Source organism: Fusarium verticillioides, chromosome 2 (assembly GCF_000149555.1).
Source record: "Fusarium verticillioides 7600 chromosome 2, whole genome shotgun sequence".
Taxonomy (NCBI): Eukaryota; Fungi; Ascomycota; class Sordariomycetes; order Hypocreales; family Nectriaceae; genus Fusarium; species Fusarium verticillioides.
The window spans coordinates 3,402,429-3,419,145 of NC_031676.1; the positions used below are offsets into that span (position 1 = coordinate 3,402,429).

Sequence of the window (16,717 nt, forward strand, 5' to 3'; positions counted from 1 at the left end):
ATCGGATCCTTGGTCTTGAAAGCCGAAGGCCTGTCCTCTTCTTGGAGGGGCTGAGGTCAATATTCTGAGAATGTAATGTCGACAGCAGCACGATATTGTCTGTTATGTAAGAATCAAATTGGAAATCTTGAAGCTCCTAGAGTTCTACAATATATGCCATATATCCCAACAGGCATGAAGTCAAACCACAAAATCATTTCAGACACTTATAATCCAGAAGCCGGCTCTCAAGTAGCACGCAACACCGACAAGTCAAATTCAAGCATATCCTTGCTGTTGCTGCGGGTGTTGCTGTTGCCCAACCAACGCTGAACTACTCTCCATTCTATAACCCTCATAGACCTTGCTTTGATTCTTCTGCTTCTTTCTAAGACCCAGATACGGGAAAAAGAAGCAGGGATGGAGGATAGTCACAGCACCGATGGATATCAACATCATTGTCGCGTCGAACACGATGAATAGTGTTTCGTTTCGGAGAACATCAACCCCAATATCTGGGACAGTTTCGGCGATGCTAAGTCCTAATTAGCCAGTGTAGGGAAATGAGTGTCAACAGAATCTTACCGGTAGGCACATCGGATGATGATACAGGTATAAGCAATACCCAGGGCATAGACAAACCACTTGACTCTTTTTGCTTCCTTTAGCGTAGCCTCCTCTCGAGCGACCGGTACTCTCCCACGAGTTGGCATGCCAGTTGTGTACATATCAGCCGCGTTCCCCATCAACGGGTCTCGATGTTTCATTGCCTGCTTTCGACGTCGAGCGTAAAGAAGCATCAGACCACCACAGCACAACATGTTGGCAACTTGAAAGGCAACACCGCCAATGACAAGAGCTTCTCCAAGTTTCTGTGTCATCTCAGATCCTTTGCCCATACTTTGCATAGCTGTGAGGCCACCTCCGATAATTTGAATGAAAATCGAGATAAAGTCTGTACCGACAAAGACGAGAGGATATAGCCTGGGCTTGAGGAAAGACCATTTTGCCCCGTACCAAACAACGAGATGCTTGAATGTCACTGATATAGCAGCAGCAACCAGAGTAGGAGCCAGCAAAAGTGTTAGGTACTGCACGATAAAGACATTCTGCTGCCATGGATTTCTTCCTAGTCCGAAGCGTCCAACATGACCAGCGACTTCAAAGACTGTTCCGATGCCCAGCCATATCATGTACGACCATGTTTTAGCCCGAAACCCCTGAAATATCTGTGCGAGGAAGAGGAGTGCAAAAGTGATCGCGAAGAATCCTGAGGCTGGTTCGGAGAGATAGTCTTGGTAGATGGTGTACTCGACGGGGCAACGATCCGAGACTTTATCGCAGTTGTCGTAGCTTGGTGTCCATGTTTCGTTTTTATCACCCATCGTTGTGTAGTTGTTAGATTGAGTATCTGTGAGTAGTGAGAGATGTGTTAGAAGATATCAAGAGCCAGGAGGCCGGGGGATTATATATGAGTAAGACGACATCAAGACACTCACCAAACAAATATCTCCGTAATCAATAGGATTGTGTGACAGCCAATCTGCAAGACACACGGCCATTAAGGCGTTCTCCTCCCCGCCACTCCGCCGTAGCTCACAGATACAGCTAAATTCGTTTAGATATGGGGGATTGACAGATAACTGGCTAACAAGCACCTATCAAATCACATTCCACGTGTATGAGCCCCATCTTGTCGTCAGCTTCGGGGAAATAATGCGCTGGGATTTGCATAAAGATAAGCATAAGCGCTTAGTTGGAGGACGTTTGGAATTTCAGCCTTAAGCACAGCCTCATAGATCCATACAGAGCTGAGTTGTCGTAGACCCTTGCAGCGCCGTATCACCCCCTTTTGGGCAATAATACGAGGTTAGAGGTGATATTTAAATTGCATTTGGTCCAAAATGCGATTGGTTTCACGGGGACTTTAATGATGAGCATCTCTTAGTTCCGCACTTGAAATCTGAACTGTATGAATGATGAACCACAGCCAAGATTAGATAGTTACCCTGAAAATTTTATTATTTTCTCGTAGACTTCATTAGCCCAGTCAATAGAGCACAGCTTTTCACATGCCAAAAAGTACTTGTGGATCTCTTCAAGTAGCTACTACAAAAAAACGATGTCCTTCAAACAAACTCTAGTTGTGAATATCTTCAATTACTTCATGATCAAATACAAAGCTTCTTGGCATTAAACCCCAAAATAAGACCATTAAGCGAGCAGTCGCTTGGACCTTTTATCCAAGACACGGAATGATTGAAGCCCAGGCACCGCCAATTTCCAGTGGCAGTGCAAAAGGAATCAGTGACGAGGGCCAAGACCAAAAGATGGAGTTTCAACCCTTGGCCTAGCGTCATGTTGGATCAACATCCCCTGGCCAGCCAAGACCACAGCCATAAAACATTAGATTACGCGGCGGTGACCCAAAAACCACCTGATCCTTCTCATCTGCAGCTGAACTACACATCCAGCCATGTCGAGTCCAATATGTCCTATGCCACTGGGCGAAATCGTCAGGGATATGCTGGGGCGAGAGAAGGAGACGAATCCGGTTAAGAAACTTTATGATGATGCTTTTAAAGCGGACATCGGGAGGTGGATAGCTTCGTGTGCTGTTATCGGGCTTTCGGCCGGGATAATATCTAAACATCCGGGACATAATTTGCTTGCTGCATCGGCGTACAATCTTGCAGTCGTAGGTTCACTTACCTGTATAAATATACAAGCTTGCTGATCAGACTCAGGCAGCCCTTCATTTCTTTGCTTTCAAGATACCAGTGAAGCCACAAGGCCACAACAACCCAAGACCGCCAATATGGTATATTTTGATTCTGGCTCTTTCAACTCTGATGTGGCTTGCCGCCCTCACCGTCATATTTGTTCTTCGGGAGGATATAGATGCGTACAATGAGTCAAACCTCGACAAGCGGAGGACGGGCTTTGTTGGTGATATATCCACTGGGACTGTAGCAATGCTTGACAGCCTTAGCATTGCCTGTGGCTGTTTTGGCATTTGTGCATTGTAAGTGGCGTCCCTACTGGCTGTCACCTTTTATCTAACAGTTTCTAGTTTGTTCTGTGTATATCAGTGGTTTATCGTTCATTATCTTTACTCGACAAGGTTCAAGAAGACTGAAATGCGAGAGGGATATAGAAAGATCAAGAAGATCAAACCTCCCCAGGATGGCCCCTCAACAGCTGTTTAGAATTGATACCCAATACCCAAATACTTATGAGCTGGCTTAGCTGTTTTAATATAGACTACTTGACTTCTTCTTGTGAATATAATAGGTAGCTGCCACAAGGGCTGTATCTGACTTGATTTCCAGTCACTCCGGCATTGTAGCTATTAGCTATAGGGACTATTAACTCAAATTAACACTCTTCTTCAAGTTAATCTGGGCAGTATATCAGCTACCTAATACAATTACTTAAGATAAGCTTTACAACCCTGTCTGATACTGATCATATCTAACGCATAAAGAGAACTCTAAATACATTCTTAACGGGATAAAATGGCTGCCCCTGTTTATATTTGCAGTGACTGTCAAGGCTATTGTCAATTGCCTCCGTTGCGTTGTCTTGTCTAAGGCTTAACATTGAATGTAATGCTACTCATTGCTTTGTTGCTTACAACTATTATATTGTATTTATGTCGATTAGCAGAGCCACAAGGAGCCAGGCCATCAACCAACAAGAGTCCGCAAGTGAGTTGCCTATTTTATTCCACTCAAAATCTGCTGTAATATCTAACTGTCCGTGTTCTGAGTGGCGATGAAGGGGCCGGCCGGCCTGTGTTGGTGACCTCATGAGACTTAGGACCAATCAATGACTGCAGAACAATCAACAACCAAGCTTTTGTGCTCGGGAGAGCCTTGGTGCTGCGCCACATGGTATGGTATGGTCTTTATGCTGGAGGCCGACCGCGTTGGCAAACACCAACGGTTACTGGCCTGTTGCTTGTTGGCCCATTTGGTGAATGGGCAAAAACTGGAACAAAGGAAATAGGCCTCCAGAAATACGTAAGATGATAGCATTCTGTGAAGGTATAAATGCCATTGAAACTTTATGGGGAAATAATCTCACTTCTATTCAAATTGTTGGTATCTAGTAGCGAAATTCTAGCCTCCAACATGCCCTCCGACGCTGACACTTCAAGCTCTAGCCCTGGCGAACATGCCACCATTGGACAACAAGGGCAAGAAAAGGCACTTACAATGATGCAAGTCAAGTGCGAAGTTCCAGAGCCTGAGAGATCTGCTCAAGAGACTATCCGAGATTATCTCTTAGAGAATGTCGAGGAGTTTCGCCGCCTCCACGAGTTGAGAAGAAAGGTATGTCTTTGACAAAAATACTGAGCAAGGAGAATTGTTTAACGAGAAAGTTAGGGCTGGGAGACAAGTCGAGGCGACGACCACTTCAAGAAACAACGAGCAGTCGCAGATAAATGCAGTGCGAGAAGTACAGATTTCTTCTACACCATGATGACGACTATCGCAAGTGACCTTGATAAGGCAACTGATGTTCTGCATCTGTGGGAAATCGAACAGCCGGCTTTGCTAGACATGTGTGTAGCACCAGGTGGCTTCGTTGACACGGCCGCGGCCATGACCATGAATCCTGATATTTACATCAGAGCCATGAGTCTCTCCCCGTTGAGCAAGGTGGACACGCCGTGAAGATCCTCGATACAAAAGTGGACGTGGAGTATCGCGACATCACAACTCTGGCAGCTGATATGGGTATTACCAAAGACGACGTTCCGTTGAACTTTCCAGGACCATATGACTTCCTGTTCGAAAAGGTCTTGGGCGATAACGAGAAGTTTGATCTCGTCTTCTGCGATGGTCAAGTCCTGCGCACTCACCCCCGTGCGGAATGGCGAGAGCCCCGGGAAGCTACTCGCCTAACTCTTACACAGATTGCTCTGGGTCTCGAACATTTGAAGAACGACGGTACAATGGTGATTCTGATGCACAAGCTCGACAGTTGGCGAAGCTTCGACTTGATCCACCAGTTCAGCAAAATGTCAACGGTTCAACTGTACAAGCACCACAAGCACCACCAGATCAGATCTTCATTTTATCTTGTCGCAAAGAATATTCAGGCTGAAAGTGCCTTTGCGAAGGACATGGTTGCGATGTGGAAGCAGAGATACAAGATTGCGACATTTGGTACTGATGAGAAGTATGCTGAGATGCATCGAGTCACTAGAGAGACTGCGCTGGTAGGGCTTGAGGAGTTTGGGGAGAAGTATGTTGCAATGGGGAAGAAGATTTGGAAGACTCAGGCTGATGGGTTGGAGAAAGCGCCCTTCTTGGAGCAACACACGAAGGAGAAGAGCAAGCGCTGGACATGGAAAATGAGGCGACGATGACAGAGGGGAAACATGCTATGTAAAACCTCATTTCTTTGAGCCGTCATCGGAAGTGTCATAGAGGAGGCTTCATGCTAGGACAAGTAGAGGCTGCATGTGCCAGCAAGGGTACTAGACAAGACTACCATAACAGTACGATCAGATAAGATAATCTATCAAATGACCAAAGATCTCGGATCCTTAGGATGATCAGTAGCTGAACTAGTCCTGCGTCTCCAACGCGGGAGGCAAGGATCAGCAAAAACGACTCCGAGTTCGCCCTCGTAAAGCTTTCAGCGCAGTTATTTAAACACAGCTCTCACCTTCGTACATCTATAAAGTAAAAAAAACCATCATTTCTATTGCATAAATAAAATGGCCGAATATAGACATTATGCAACACCGCATCCCGAATGGGTCGATGTACGCTAAGTCATGTGCAAACTTCATGATATTGCTACTGACCCCATTAGTTCCCAAACAATCTCCCCCCAGGCACAAAACGAAGCTTGGGCATGACCAGAGATCATGATCCGATTATTCCACAGGAAGGTCTTGATATCTACGAAATAAACGTCCCTGTGCGTGATACAACGTCTATCACGCTGCGCATCTACCGTCAAACTGCTCGCAACGATGCCCTTCCTCTGTTTCTATACATGCATGGCGGTGGATATGTCACAGGTGGTCTTGAAACAGACGACGTGACATGCAGAGCACTTGCGTCGGAAATTCCAGTCGTTGTTGCCAGTGTCGAGTATCGACTTGCGCCTGAGCACAAGTTTCCCATTGGCTTTGAAGATAGCTTCGACGTCGCTCGTTGGGTAAGATACAGCGCCGCCAAACTACCACAAGCTGACATTCTGTACAGGCTGCATCGCCAGAAGGCCAGGGGAAACTCAGCACGGACTTATCCAAGGGCTTTATTCTCGGTGGCACATCTGCTGGCGCCAACTTCACTGCCGGCATATCGCACTTAGCTCGCGATGAAGGCCTCTCTCCAAGAATCACTGGTGTTGTGTTTCTCGCTGGGAGCTTCTGTCATCCAGACGTGAGACCGGAGAAGTATCTGGATCGTATTCTGAGCGTGGACGAGATCAATGATGCACCTGGCCTCACACGAAAGTCAATTGACTACTTCGTGGGTACACTTTCTCCAACAAAAGTGTCAACTCAGTGCTGATCATGCAACAGGATTATACGGTGCTCCTCCAATAGACAAGCGACTGTCCCCTCTTCTGTTCAATTCCCACGCTGGTATAGCAGAGAAAGCATACTTTGCAATCTGCGGTTGGGATCCACGACGGGACGAGGCTATTCTTCTCGATCAACTGCTCCAAGAAGCCGGGCTGTCAACCAAATCACACATCTATTCAGGGCTACCTCATGGCTTCTGGACGACTTGCCCTGACTTACCTGTTTCCAAGGAGTGGCTGCAGGATCTCCTTCAGGGTGTGCGCTGGTTGTTGGAGTAAAGGTAAGCCGAAAGGATAACGAGGACGACGGTGGGCAAAGGACGAAACACACTCAATTTGTTCCAAATCAGCTAATCAGTACCGTCATACATTCTGCCCTTCCATTACCTTCCAGCGTACCCTTTGACAGTTCTCAAAACATGCCCATTATGCTTTTCTATAATTTCCGAAACAAAGATCATGATGCCCTACATTTTGAGCTTCTCCATCTCCTCGGAGAGGATGCCCTCCTCCACAACTTTGACCTTAACCTTCATTCCCCAAGGCTCATCATCACCAATCCAGTTCTTCTTCTTTCCAATCTTTTCCACATCGCTAGCTGCTTCCTTGACAGTCTCCTTTGTTCTTGCTGGGTCATCGTTTGTCTTCTGTACCGAGATTGTGAGCATAAGACCTTCCTTATTTTTCTTCTTGCCCAAGGTGTACGACCACTGAGACGTGAACACGACGCGTGGCTTCGATTTGTGGATCTTACCGGCTGGGTAAAGCGCGGTGATGAGTTGTCCGACCCTGCCAATGTATGATGCCCACCAGACTTCCTCAGGTGTGAGCATGTCACGAAGTGACTCGCGGAACTCCAGCTCACGAGGAGGAAGTTCACCGCCATATCTGGACTCGAGCATCAAGGCCAACCTTGCTCGATCTTGGTGCGAAACACCATGAATTGCAGACATGTTTCCGACACTGGTTGAGTACAAAGCCGTTGTTGAGGCCGTCTCCTTACTCATGAACATGTGCAGATACATGGCATTGGCGAATGAGTCAACAACAGGCTCGCCGAACTCCTCTGGGAATTCCTTCTTCTTAGAAGGTTTCGGGATTGCGTTCTTGAGCAACTGCTGAATGAGATGTCGCGAACCCGGGGCAAAGTAGCCTGTGGCGACCTCCAAGGGAGACTGAGCTCGAATAGATGGTGAAAGCTGGCGGAAGAGGAAGCCTTCTCTGACACCGCCCTGGCAAAAGTGTGCCTCTCTAATACCTCCAGGGATGGACTCTGAAAGAACATTGACAAGGAACGCGACCGCTGGAACCTGAGATCTTCGACGATCGGAAACACGGAAAATGTCTTTCGCGGCATGGGCAACATGCTTGAGAGCCTCGGTATCCTCAAACTGCTTGCGCTTGGCAGTATATCCATTGATAATGGAAATGGGATAGTAACTGCCGTCAGTCTGGTTCAGGTACAGGAGCAGATATCCCCATCCTCTGAAACCACCTCCGGAGAGATAAATACGGTACCCGCCTTCCTTCTCAGCCTTCTCGGTCATCTCGGCGGGGATCTGCAGATTGTTGTATGCGTCCTTGAAGTTGGCAATCATTTCCTTCTCAAAAGCCTTAACAGCTGCATCGGCTTCATCCTTCTTCTTACCGTCACGAAGGTCGTGGAGCTTCTTGGTCAAAGCAGCAGCTCCATATGGGAAACTGAAGCTGCCTTTGGGACTCATGCGAACCTGACCGCCCGAGCTGAGCATCCAGGTAATCTGGGTGCTGCCACCGCCAAGGTCCATCACCAGGCCTTCCATGTCAGAGAAACCACTGGCGATGCCAAGGGCACCGATCTGGCCCTCTTCCTCTTTGGGTAGAAGCTCAACCGTCAGGCCAGTCTTATCTTTAATAGCAGCCAAGAACTGCTTCGAATTGAGGGCAGCGCGGGTGGCTTCAGTCGCGATGACATGGATATTCTCCTTCTTACATCGGAAGTCGCCACAAATAACAACGAACCGACTCAAGACTGAAACGACAGACTCAATGATATCGTCGGGGATGGGAATCTGATCTCCAGTCTCGGGATCATATTGAGAGTCGTACAGAGAAATTGAGGCGCGATACTGGTAAACGGTAGGAAGCATACGAGCCAATGGGTTCGAAAGGTCGGAAATTGAGAGACGAATTCCGTTGCTGGTGATGGCATCACTTGTCAGTCTCTTTGTTGCAGCTGATGGGTTGTCTCTATTTTCTCACCTGCCCATGTCAACAACACCGACTAGCTTACCCTCATGGCCCTGCCACGGGGGATGACCGCCCTGAAGATGCGCATACGGAGGCTGCGCATCCTCATCATCGCTGCTCTCATGGCCAAACTCGGCGATTGGGTCGATGACTTCAAAGTCGGAGAAATCCATCACGGGCTGGCTGTCTTTGTTTGTTGTGGAGGTGAAGATGCCCGCCTGTCGTTGATGACGTTGGCATGGAGGTGAAATGCAGAGCTCCCCAGTATTTAAGGTGGTCGGGGGCCTCTATTTCAGGGAGCTTCCCGTCGTCAGAAGGGAAGCTAACGCCCTGCGGCGGGTTTCAGCTGTGATGGGATTGCCCTGACGTACGCCAACCTTAAATGAGCTTGTCTGGAAATCGAGCCAGTTACCGTTGAGCAGCGACGCCAATGGCAGCACAAGCTACGTGATTGAATCAAGTCATTGGCCAGGGTAGAGATAAGCACGAGATGGAAGACCTTATCTCGACGGATTGTGATCTTGACCGTTGTTCAATCAACGACTCTACAAACGGTGAGGCAACAAGGTTAATAGGCACAGAATTAAGCCTCAAAATTCAGTTGCTTTGTATGAACAACATCAATTGCTGAAAACAGCATTGAACTATCACCATCTATAACAGAACCAGTTATACACTTAGGGTCTGCATCCTAGAGTCACAAAATATTTAGGTAAATTTACCCTAAACTTGGTAGTTTCTTTGACAAGTTTATTTAATCCCATGAATACCGTGGTTTCCAGTTCTTTTGTTCCCCAACGACAGCAAAACAACGTACCTATGTTTATATATCGTATAGAGGGAGGGCTCCTACTTTGCGACAAGCTCTTTGACGGTCGTCAGTGTAGGTCATGAACGATTCGAGGCAGCTGCGGATGACAAGCAGAACAGGACAAAAGTCGACGGAGCATACCGACATTCCTTCGGCAGCGAATGCTTGTTGATCCGAGGATGTTGGGGTTAATTCGCTCGACAGTCAGGAGTGTCGAGTGAGAGTCTTCACTTGGCCCGAAACCAGCTCTGAGAGAAACTCGATCAATGCGATTTTATTGAGGCTAGCTATCACGACAAACCTGAGGGCGTGGCGTGGAAGCTGATCCTCCTTGTCTTTCCTGGGTCACGTTGTCGACGACTTTGCATATAGTTGTATACACGACAGAAACAGGGGCGTATTCAGGGGACTTGCGAGAGGAATGGGTCAATATCAGTCACAAGTTGGTGCTTTTGCTTCTTCATCGGCGATTGATGATTCAAATTCGAAGAATGCATTCTCGCTAGAAGTTGTGTCTCGATAATGAACTTCTAGGCTGGGCTGTCCAGCTTGTACAGTATGCTTAAACATCCTAGGCTTCCCAGATCCCAAATGAAATGTTGCTCAGATGAGGTGGCGTCTTTCCATTTTCTCCAGCTTATAAGACAGTCCATAAGCAATGCTAGTCTTCGTCAACTCGTCCCCTTTTTGGACTACGACTCGACATAATTGTGAGGGGCGGCAACATCTGGTCCTTCTATCGAGAATCCTGGGATATTCCAGTAGCAGCGCATCTGTGCCCCCGGCATGATTGCTCCCTCGAAGAAAAGAGGCTCAGTCCCCACAGTGAACGTGTGATCTTTTCCTGTGGGATAGTGATGCTTTGTCTTTATAGTCAAATACTTTGTTTCTTTTTAACAATTAATATAAAGGGGTGATTCTAATTTACTGAGCAAGCATTATGCATGGCCACTTAATTTGACTGTAATTCACTATCATCAGGTCCTCGTCATTATATTAAAATATCAAAATATCTCTATAGCAATACGCAAGGTATAGCTAATAAGGTCTTATATAATTAGAATAATATAATATAATGCTTATTTTTTAGTTTATTATATATAAGGCATTATATATAATGCTAAAAAATATAATAACTTTAAAAGTAAGTCTTAAGGTTATATAGCACTATAGCCTTTAATTTTATAATCTAACTAAATAAATAGCCTTAATCTATAAGTATAAAAAGATATTTTCTTTAGCTTTAGTAGGCTAAATACCTTCTTTATTATTACCTAGTTAAAGCAATTAATACTAAGGCTTTAACCTAAATAGATTATTTTAAAATAGGCTAAGAACTAAATAAGTTATTATAAAATATATTACTATATAATTACTATTAATAACGCTATAACTATCTTATTATAGTAGTTAATAACTATATAAATAGTAATTTAACTAATATTAATAATCTTAATATTAATAATATCTCTAATTTATATACTTTCCTTTAGTATTTAAATATTATAAATAAAGACTTACTATATATTAATAAATTAATACTAATATAGTAAGTTAATCTTATAATCTTTAATTATACTATAAGGCTCCTAAATATATAAAATATATCTATTATTTTAACTATTATAATTAAGTTAAAGGCCTTAAAAGGCCTAGCTAATTACTTAAAGCAGGATTAAGACTTATTAATAAAGTAATAAGCCTTTATTATAGCTATTAAATTAGGTAATAGTAATAGCTAATACTAGGTATAGTTTATAGAGGTAAAATGTATAGTTAAAGTAGTTAAATTAATAGTATAAATATTATATTATAGGAATTAAGGGCTATTATAAGGTAAAGGAAAGGAAGTAAAGGGGAAAAGAGGGGTAAAAAGGTAAATTGTAAAATAAAGGTTTTAGTATTAGGGGAAAAACTGTAAATATTAGCAAGCTAAAGCTGGCTTAGTAGGTTAGTAATAGATTAGATCAGGTTATAAGGCAACGCAGAGCAGTATAAGGAATATAAATTAAGGGTAAATACAGCTAATTAATACTTAGGCTTGTTGTTATATAAATATTAACATGCTCGGATTTCATTATATGCTCTTTTGCGTTTTCCTTCCCTCCTCATCATCATTTCCTCCTCCTTCTTCAACTCAACCAGATCTAACGGCAAAAACTAGTACGACCTGCCAACTATTTACGCTGTCTGTCAAGCCTTGGATTTAACTCGACTTCCAAAGACCAGTTCTCTCTTCAATGACTTTATAGAGAGTGGTGAAGCCGTCGTTCAGTCTCGCGAAGAGTCTGACATAACGGCGTAACCTATAGACGACGACGTGGGGAACTCTACACAAGATCCTGCAGATGGCAGTAATGATCACGTTGATGCGCCCGCGAACGGCGATGGAAAAGACATCGAGGATGAAGAAGATGACTACTACGGTGAAGAAAGCATCGTCGCATACCTCAATGCCCTTTACCATATGATTGTGAGTTCACCTCGTGGCGCCATTATCGACTCTAACTAATTGTGAGTTCGCAATAGATCGCCAAACACGAAGCGCCACGCTCAGGCCGTATACCCGGCCTCAAGTATGGCAATACACTGTTCGATCACCAGAAGCATGCTGTGGGAGCCACTTTGCGATCGCTCGCTGGCCCTCTCAAGGGCATGATATTGGGAGATCCTCAGGGCTTCGCAAGACCCCGATAGTGCTTGCCATGACTGCTTTATCCTGGGAGCCTGGAGATGGACCTTCACTTATCGTTGCACCTCTCCCATGCTGTAGCCAGTGGATGGCCGAGATTGATGCCTTTTTTGATGCGGTACGACTGGCGGACAAATATCAGCGAAGGGCATCGGTCATTGTGATGCAAAGCGTGAGACATGCCCATAAGCCTACCGTTTGCCTTCTGAAGAATCATTTTCCCCGTTCAACCTGTGGTAGTACAGGGTCGCAATCACCTCTCATTCATATCATACTGAGGAGTTGAACCGTGTCGCAAGGTTCCAGGATGCCATCGAAGACTACAGTGCGGATCTGGCGTTCCTCTTCCCAAAGAGACCGAAGCTGTTCCGCCATTCTGGCAGCCTGGAGTCCGAGCCATGAAAGCCGATCGGGAAATGCATGATCATTGACGAGGCTCATATCATCAAGAACCGCAATACTCGCACATTTGCTGCCGCCGCTGCACTCGGTGGGCAATTCGAAGGTTGTCTAGCCTTGACAGGCACGCCCCTGGACAACACATGGGAGGACGAATATGCCCTGCTGAGCCTGCTTAAAGGGCATCCCATCGCCGACTTCAATATCTTTCTGAGTACATTCAAAGAGCTTGGGAAGAACGCGCCTCGATATTCCACCGGGAGACATATGATCCGGTAGGTCCAGATGATCGACGCAGCCAGCTTATTGAACCCAATATCCACTATCCAAGATCGCCTTCCCCCTAGGACTGGCATTGTGCGACTCTTCGCCCTCGTTCCCAAAGACAGGTCAAATTGAAACAACTTCTCTACAGAATTCAAGCGGCTCATGATGATGGCGATGAAGAAAAATAAGAAATCGCAAGGTCGCAAGTCTCGTGGCAAGGCCTCTCGAGGCAAGAAGGATGATGGCACAGGTTGGCTGCACCTCATCGAGGCCCAGCAGCACGCCTACCATCCGATGCTAGTGCAGCTAAATATGGCCCATACAGGTCTTACGGAATCAATGAGACAAGACGTGGGTGATGCCATTCCCGACGACATGGACGACCAAGCTCTTGAGCAGGTTGCCGAGTGGTGTCGGCAGCTGGAGCCAGGAGACAACTCACTGTCATGACGTGTTGAGACGATACTCGATACAATGCAACAGCATCTCGATCTTCTTCTTGACGATTCATTTGTCGTTGTCGAGGAAAGCGTGTGGTTCCTGGACATCGTGGCAATTGCGCTCAAGAAGACCTACCATCCGGTCGCCCACGATGCATACAATGGGCGACTCGAGACAGTCCAGCGCCAGCTAACCATCAGGAAGGTTGCCCAAGCTACGCCCCTACACAAACTACTGGCCAGTCGAGGTACCGGTGGTCAGGGACTTAACATGCAGTTTACAAATATTATTATAGATGCGGACCCAGGTGGAAGAAAGAGTGGGAGGAGCAAGCAGCTGAACGAGTTAACCGACCAAGACAACAGAAGCCTACCTTTATTCGCGAACTGGGAGCCCAGGACTGTGCTGTAGCAAAGTACGGGATGGAAATCCGAGACAAAAAGAACAGAGCGTTGGATGCTATCGGTATGCTATGACTGTGCAGGACTAAAGACGATGATGGTAAATTTTAGGGTGTTTTATCCTAAGGGAGGCCTAAATTATGACGACTTTCTCGAATTTTAGGGAATTTCATCTAACATTATGATCCTGATTTGACCGTGGTCGTCTTTCATATACAGAATTGTAGTCAGGGCATAGCCACTCGTAGACTTCAGTGCGAATTTTCATGAGACAATGCTTCGTCGTCTGGCTGGCGAGTTCTTTGCTTCATTTGCCGTGTAGCCTATACTATACCTTGACTTACCTGTCATGAACTCAAAGAAATGAGAGAGAAGGGCGACCTGCGCTATGTAGTCCTTTTATCGTCTAGGTGACCCGAGCCTAGACAAGCAATGTTTCTCTACCCAGTCGAACATCTGATCCCGGAAACCCTCATGCTCTTCCACAATAGGCGATGCATCAGCATAGGGATCCTCCTCCACATCTTGAGCGATCTTCTTCGCCGTACCAGGAGGAACGACTCTCTGCAGCTCCAGATCCCAGAGCACTTTCACAACCCACCTTTGACTAAACCCACATGGAACTTTTTTAGCAGAAGCCTTTACCTGTCTTGCATTTCGCACTGAGATCTTGGAGGCGTAAGAAAAGCGGTCGACGTCCCAGCTTCTTCGCTCTCCACTCTCGATCACAAGTTCCCAGGGTCTGCGTCTCGAAGGACCACCTAAGGGATGGTAACATGTTGCGTACTCGGCGTCAGCATCGGTGAGCATGAGGATCCAGTGGTTTGGAAGGCCTTCCATAGGTTCCGTGCAAACTCCGATAGTCAGGTGCAGATCGACGTCGGGCGAGGATCCCATGCAACCAGAGAATCTTCGGAGAGGCATTTCCTGTTTTGTGTAATGGAGAGATGATGCTCGGTCGACGAGTTGTATGGTTATAGGTGATATCGTCGATCGGATGAGACTGATCTGAGGATGACAAGAGACAGGAGTTACAGTGAATGAAAGTTCGCTTTAAATATTTCATGCAGCTGTTCGACGGATTCTTTCCGTCTTGAATATTGATAATTCATCTTGGAACACTCAAGATGACTGAATGGGTGAGGTCTTCTAGCCTTGTTCAGTGTCCCTGCACTCATGCTGAATCTGAACACTCACCGAATACTTACCAAAGGCTTGTCCCTTATTTCTATACAATTAGCTGTGCTTCATTACCTTTCAGCGAACACAGAGGCCTGTAAAGGGCATGGACATATAGTGGCAATGTCCTCGAAATACAGCATTTCAGGGACAGTGCCCATTAGCTCGGAATATATGTCTTTAGCAACTGATCAATGGACTTCTTTTACCCTCTTCTTATCGTTCAGATGATCCATATGGCTTGAGAGGTGGTCTAATGAAACCTCATTTAGCATCACCAGGTTGTTTCTGCGATTAAGCCTTAGACGAGAATTACTTGACAGCAATATTGTGTTAAACAACTTCACCAGTCAGATCAGTCTTTTGAATAGATATTAAGTAATATTTATTCTGCAATAATAAGCAATTTTCTTTGACTAGATGATGTTATTCCCGACTAAGGACTCGTGCTCATCAAAGGGCGTCTTGACAATCCACTAGTTTTCTCTTTTCTTTTCTTTAGTTAGACAGAGTGGGCACAAACTCAACCTCAACACAACAACCAAACATAAAAATGCCGTCCAAAATTCTCATTCTTGACGGTGGTCTCGGTACCTCTCTCGAGTCCAAGTACTCTATCACTTTCTCCCGTTCAACGCCGCTCTGGTCCTCTCATTTGCTTGTTTCTGACCAATCCACTCTCCAATCATGTCAGAGCGATTTCGGAGCTGTCCCAGTTGACGTGCTCCTCACAGCGACATATCAAGTTTCGCTTCATGGTTTCGCCGACACCCGCACTGAGGATTTCCCCGAGGGAATTCCTCGCGAAACTGTTCCTCGGTTCTTGGATGATGCTGTTAGTATTGCTCAGCGTGCTGTGGGGGACAAGGGCTGTGTTGCGTTGAGCATTGGACCTTATGGAGCTTGCATGATTCCAGGTCAGGAGTATAGCGGGAAATACGATGCTGAGCACAACTCCCTGGCTGATTTGGAGGCATGGCACCGTGAGCGATTGGGCGTCTTCGCTGAGGTTTCTGATATACAGAAGCGAGTGGGCTATGTTGCCCTTGAGACTATTCCCCGCGTTGACGAGATTATTGCCATGCGCAAAGCTCTCGCTGCGACACCAACACTATCTGACCTTCCTTACTGGACTGCGTGTCTGTCACCTGAGAAAGACGTCAAAATGCCCGATGGCAACACCATTGAGGCCGCTGTGGAGGCCATGCTGGATCCCGAGGTCTCATCCAAGTTGCCGTGGGGTATCGGTATCAACTGCACCAAGGTCGATAAGCTTGACCAGCTCCTTCAAATCTTTGAGCGCACGGTCTCAGGCTTGATCGAGAGCGGCAAGATTACTGAATGGCCTGCTCTAGTGCTGTACCCTGACGGAACAAATGGAGAGGTTTACAACACAACCACACAAAAGTGGGAGGTGCCAGACGGCATTGATACCCACAGGCGCTCCTCTTGGGAAAGCCAACTCGAGACTGTTGTGAAGTCTACGGAGGATAGAGGAAAGTGGCCTACCATCTTAGTCGGTGGATGCTGTAGGGCCGGGAGCGAAGATATCAAGAAACTTCGCGGTTGTCTTGTGAAATAGAAGCTTCTATCAATTCCATGAGACAAAATTAAGATAGATTATATGTCTAACGAAACAAAAATATGAAAGATGTCAACTCACAGTACAAAAGAGTCTACAATAGGCAGAGACAAGTGATGATTTCTATCCTAAGTGATGAGAAGATTTATATAAACTTGGGCAAATTTACGATAGACTTAGGG

The 16,717-nt window shown here is 46.0% G+C and overlaps 11 protein-coding genes across 13 annotated transcripts; 8 read left to right on the plus strand and 3 right to left on the minus strand.

Annotated features, from left to right (window-relative positions):
• Window positions 1–21: 21 nt before the first annotated feature.
• On the minus strand, window positions 22–1,562 carry FVEG_03901 (hypothetical protein). Of its 2 annotated transcripts, XM_018891569.1 has the most exons (3): window positions 1,479–1,562; window positions 565–1,390; window positions 36–514 (listed from the first exon to the last, which is right to left on the minus strand). In XM_018891569.1, exons 2-3 carry the CDS (start codon window positions 1,362–1,364, stop codon window positions 259–261), a joined length of 1,056 nt encoding a protein of 351 aa, XP_018748111.1. In that variant the 5' UTR covers window positions 1,365–1,390; window positions 1,479–1,562; the 3' UTR covers window positions 36–258. The 2 variants fall into 2 exon arrangements, with proteins under 2 accessions (XP_018748110.1, XP_018748111.1); XM_018891568.1 differs by lacking the exon at window positions 1,479–1,562 and having other exon boundaries at window positions 22–514; window positions 565–1,471.
• An 853-nt stretch (window positions 1,563–2,415) lies between these two features.
• Window positions 2,416–3,471, plus strand: FVEG_03900 (hypothetical protein). The gene is made up of 3 exons (XM_018891567.1): window positions 2,416–2,677; window positions 2,727–3,004; window positions 3,053–3,471. Exons 1-3 carry the CDS (start codon window positions 2,456–2,458, stop codon window positions 3,186–3,188), a joined length of 636 nt encoding a protein of 211 aa, XP_018748109.1. The 5' UTR covers window positions 2,416–2,455; the 3' UTR covers window positions 3,189–3,471.
• Window positions 3,472–4,115: 644 nt separating this feature from the next.
• Window positions 4,116–4,661, plus strand: FVEG_15362 (hypothetical protein; the record flags this gene model as incomplete). Its single annotated transcript, XM_018904490.1, has 2 exons — window positions 4,116–4,316; window positions 4,371–4,661. 2 exons carry the CDS (start codon window positions 4,116–4,118, stop codon window positions 4,659–4,661), a joined length of 492 nt encoding a protein of 163 aa, XP_018748108.1.
• Window positions 4,662–4,720: 59 nt separating this feature from the next.
• FVEG_15361 (hypothetical protein) lies at window positions 4,721–5,359 on the plus strand (the record flags this gene model as incomplete). Its single annotated transcript, XM_018904489.1, has 1 exon — window positions 4,721–5,359. The coding sequence occupies one exon, from the start codon at window positions 4,721–4,723 to the stop codon at window positions 5,357–5,359; it is 639 nt and encodes a 212-aa protein (XP_018748107.1).
• A 354-nt stretch (window positions 5,360–5,713) lies between these two features.
• FVEG_03898 (hypothetical protein) lies at window positions 5,714–7,059 on the plus strand (the record flags this gene model as incomplete). 2 transcript variants are annotated; one of them, XM_018891565.1, is made up of 4 exons in its annotated part: window positions 5,714–5,761; window positions 5,812–6,162; window positions 6,210–6,483; window positions 6,533–7,059. In XM_018891565.1, 4 exons carry the CDS (start codon window positions 5,714–5,716, stop codon window positions 6,811–6,813), a joined length of 954 nt encoding a protein of 317 aa, XP_018748105.1. In that variant the 3' UTR covers window positions 6,814–7,059. The 2 variants fall into 2 exon arrangements, with proteins under 2 accessions (XP_018748105.1, XP_018748106.1); XM_018891566.1 differs by having other exon boundaries at window positions 6,210–6,479.
• On the minus strand, window positions 6,633–9,018 carry FVEG_03897 (retrograde regulation protein 2). The gene is made up of 2 exons (XM_018891564.1): window positions 8,776–9,018; window positions 6,633–8,712 (listed from the first exon to the last, which is right to left on the minus strand). The coding sequence occupies exons 1-2, from the start codon at window positions 8,934–8,936 to the stop codon at window positions 7,002–7,004; spliced, it is 1,872 nt and encodes a 623-aa protein (XP_018748104.1). The 5' UTR covers window positions 8,937–9,018; the 3' UTR covers window positions 6,633–7,001.
• Window positions 9,019–11,637: 2,619 nt separating this feature from the next.
• Window positions 11,638–12,271, plus strand: FVEG_15360 (hypothetical protein; the record flags this gene model as incomplete). The annotated part of the gene is made up of 3 exons (XM_018904488.1): window positions 11,638–11,737; window positions 11,887–12,047; window positions 12,104–12,271. The coding sequence occupies 3 exons, from the start codon at window positions 11,638–11,640 to the stop codon at window positions 12,269–12,271; spliced, it is 429 nt and encodes a 142-aa protein (XP_018748103.1).
• A 415-nt stretch (window positions 12,272–12,686) lies between these two features.
• Window positions 12,687–13,382, plus strand: FVEG_15359 (hypothetical protein; the record flags this gene model as incomplete). Its single annotated transcript, XM_018904487.1, has 2 exons — window positions 12,687–12,879; window positions 13,081–13,382. 2 exons carry the CDS (start codon window positions 12,687–12,689, stop codon window positions 13,380–13,382), a joined length of 495 nt encoding a protein of 164 aa, XP_018748102.1.
• Window positions 13,383–13,406: 24 nt separating this feature from the next.
• Window positions 13,407–13,784, plus strand: FVEG_15358 (hypothetical protein; the record flags this gene model as incomplete). Its single annotated transcript, XM_018904486.1, has 1 exon — window positions 13,407–13,784. The coding sequence occupies one exon, from the start codon at window positions 13,407–13,409 to the stop codon at window positions 13,782–13,784; it is 378 nt and encodes a 125-aa protein (XP_018748101.1).
• A 389-nt stretch (window positions 13,785–14,173) lies between these two features.
• On the minus strand, window positions 14,174–14,698 carry FVEG_03895 (hypothetical protein; the record flags this gene model as incomplete). Its single annotated transcript, XM_018891563.1, has 1 exon — window positions 14,174–14,698. The coding sequence occupies one exon, from the start codon at window positions 14,696–14,698 to the stop codon at window positions 14,174–14,176; it is 525 nt and encodes a 174-aa protein (XP_018748100.1).
• Window positions 14,699–15,418: 720 nt separating this feature from the next.
• FVEG_03894 (homocysteine S-methyltransferase) lies at window positions 15,419–16,643 on the plus strand. The gene has a single exon (XM_018891562.1). It carries the CDS (start codon window positions 15,507–15,509, stop codon window positions 16,533–16,535), a length of 1,029 nt encoding a protein of 342 aa, XP_018748099.1. The 5' UTR covers window positions 15,419–15,506; the 3' UTR covers window positions 16,536–16,643.
• Window positions 16,644–16,717: the final 74 nt, after the last annotated feature.

Excerpts from the sequence above, each read along its gene's own strand:
- FVEG_03901 (XM_018891568.1), bottom strand. The coding sequence starts at position 1,364 with ATGGGTGATAAAAACGAAACATGGACACCAAGCTACGACAACTGCGAT. Across the intron at positions 515-564 it reads ATCATCCGATGTGCCTACCG|CATCGCCGAAACTGTCCCAG; the intron begins GTAAGATTCTGT and ends ATTAGGACTTAG.
- FVEG_03900 (XM_018891567.1), top strand. The coding sequence starts at position 2,456 with ATGTCGAGTCCAATATGTCCTATGCCACTGGGCGAAATCGTCAGGGAT. Across the intron at positions 2,678-2,726 it reads CGGCGTACAATCTTGCAGTC|GCAGCCCTTCATTTCTTTGC; the intron begins GTAGGTTCACTT and ends GATCAGACTCAG. Across the intron at positions 3,005-3,052 it reads TGTTTTGGCATTTGTGCATT|TTTGTTCTGTGTATATCAGT; the intron begins GTAAGTGGCGTC and ends AACAGTTTCTAG.
- FVEG_03897 (XM_018891564.1), bottom strand. The coding sequence starts at position 8,936 with ATGGATTTCTCCGACTTTGAAGTCATCGACCCAATCGCCGAGTTTGGC. Across the intron at positions 8,713-8,775 it reads GGTGTTGTTGACATGGGCAG|CAACGGAATTCGTCTCTCAA; the intron begins GTGAGAAAATAG and ends TGCCATCACCAG.
- FVEG_03894 (XM_018891562.1), top strand. The coding sequence starts at position 15,507 with ATGCCGTCCAAAATTCTCATTCTTGACGGTGGTCTCGGTACCTCTCTC.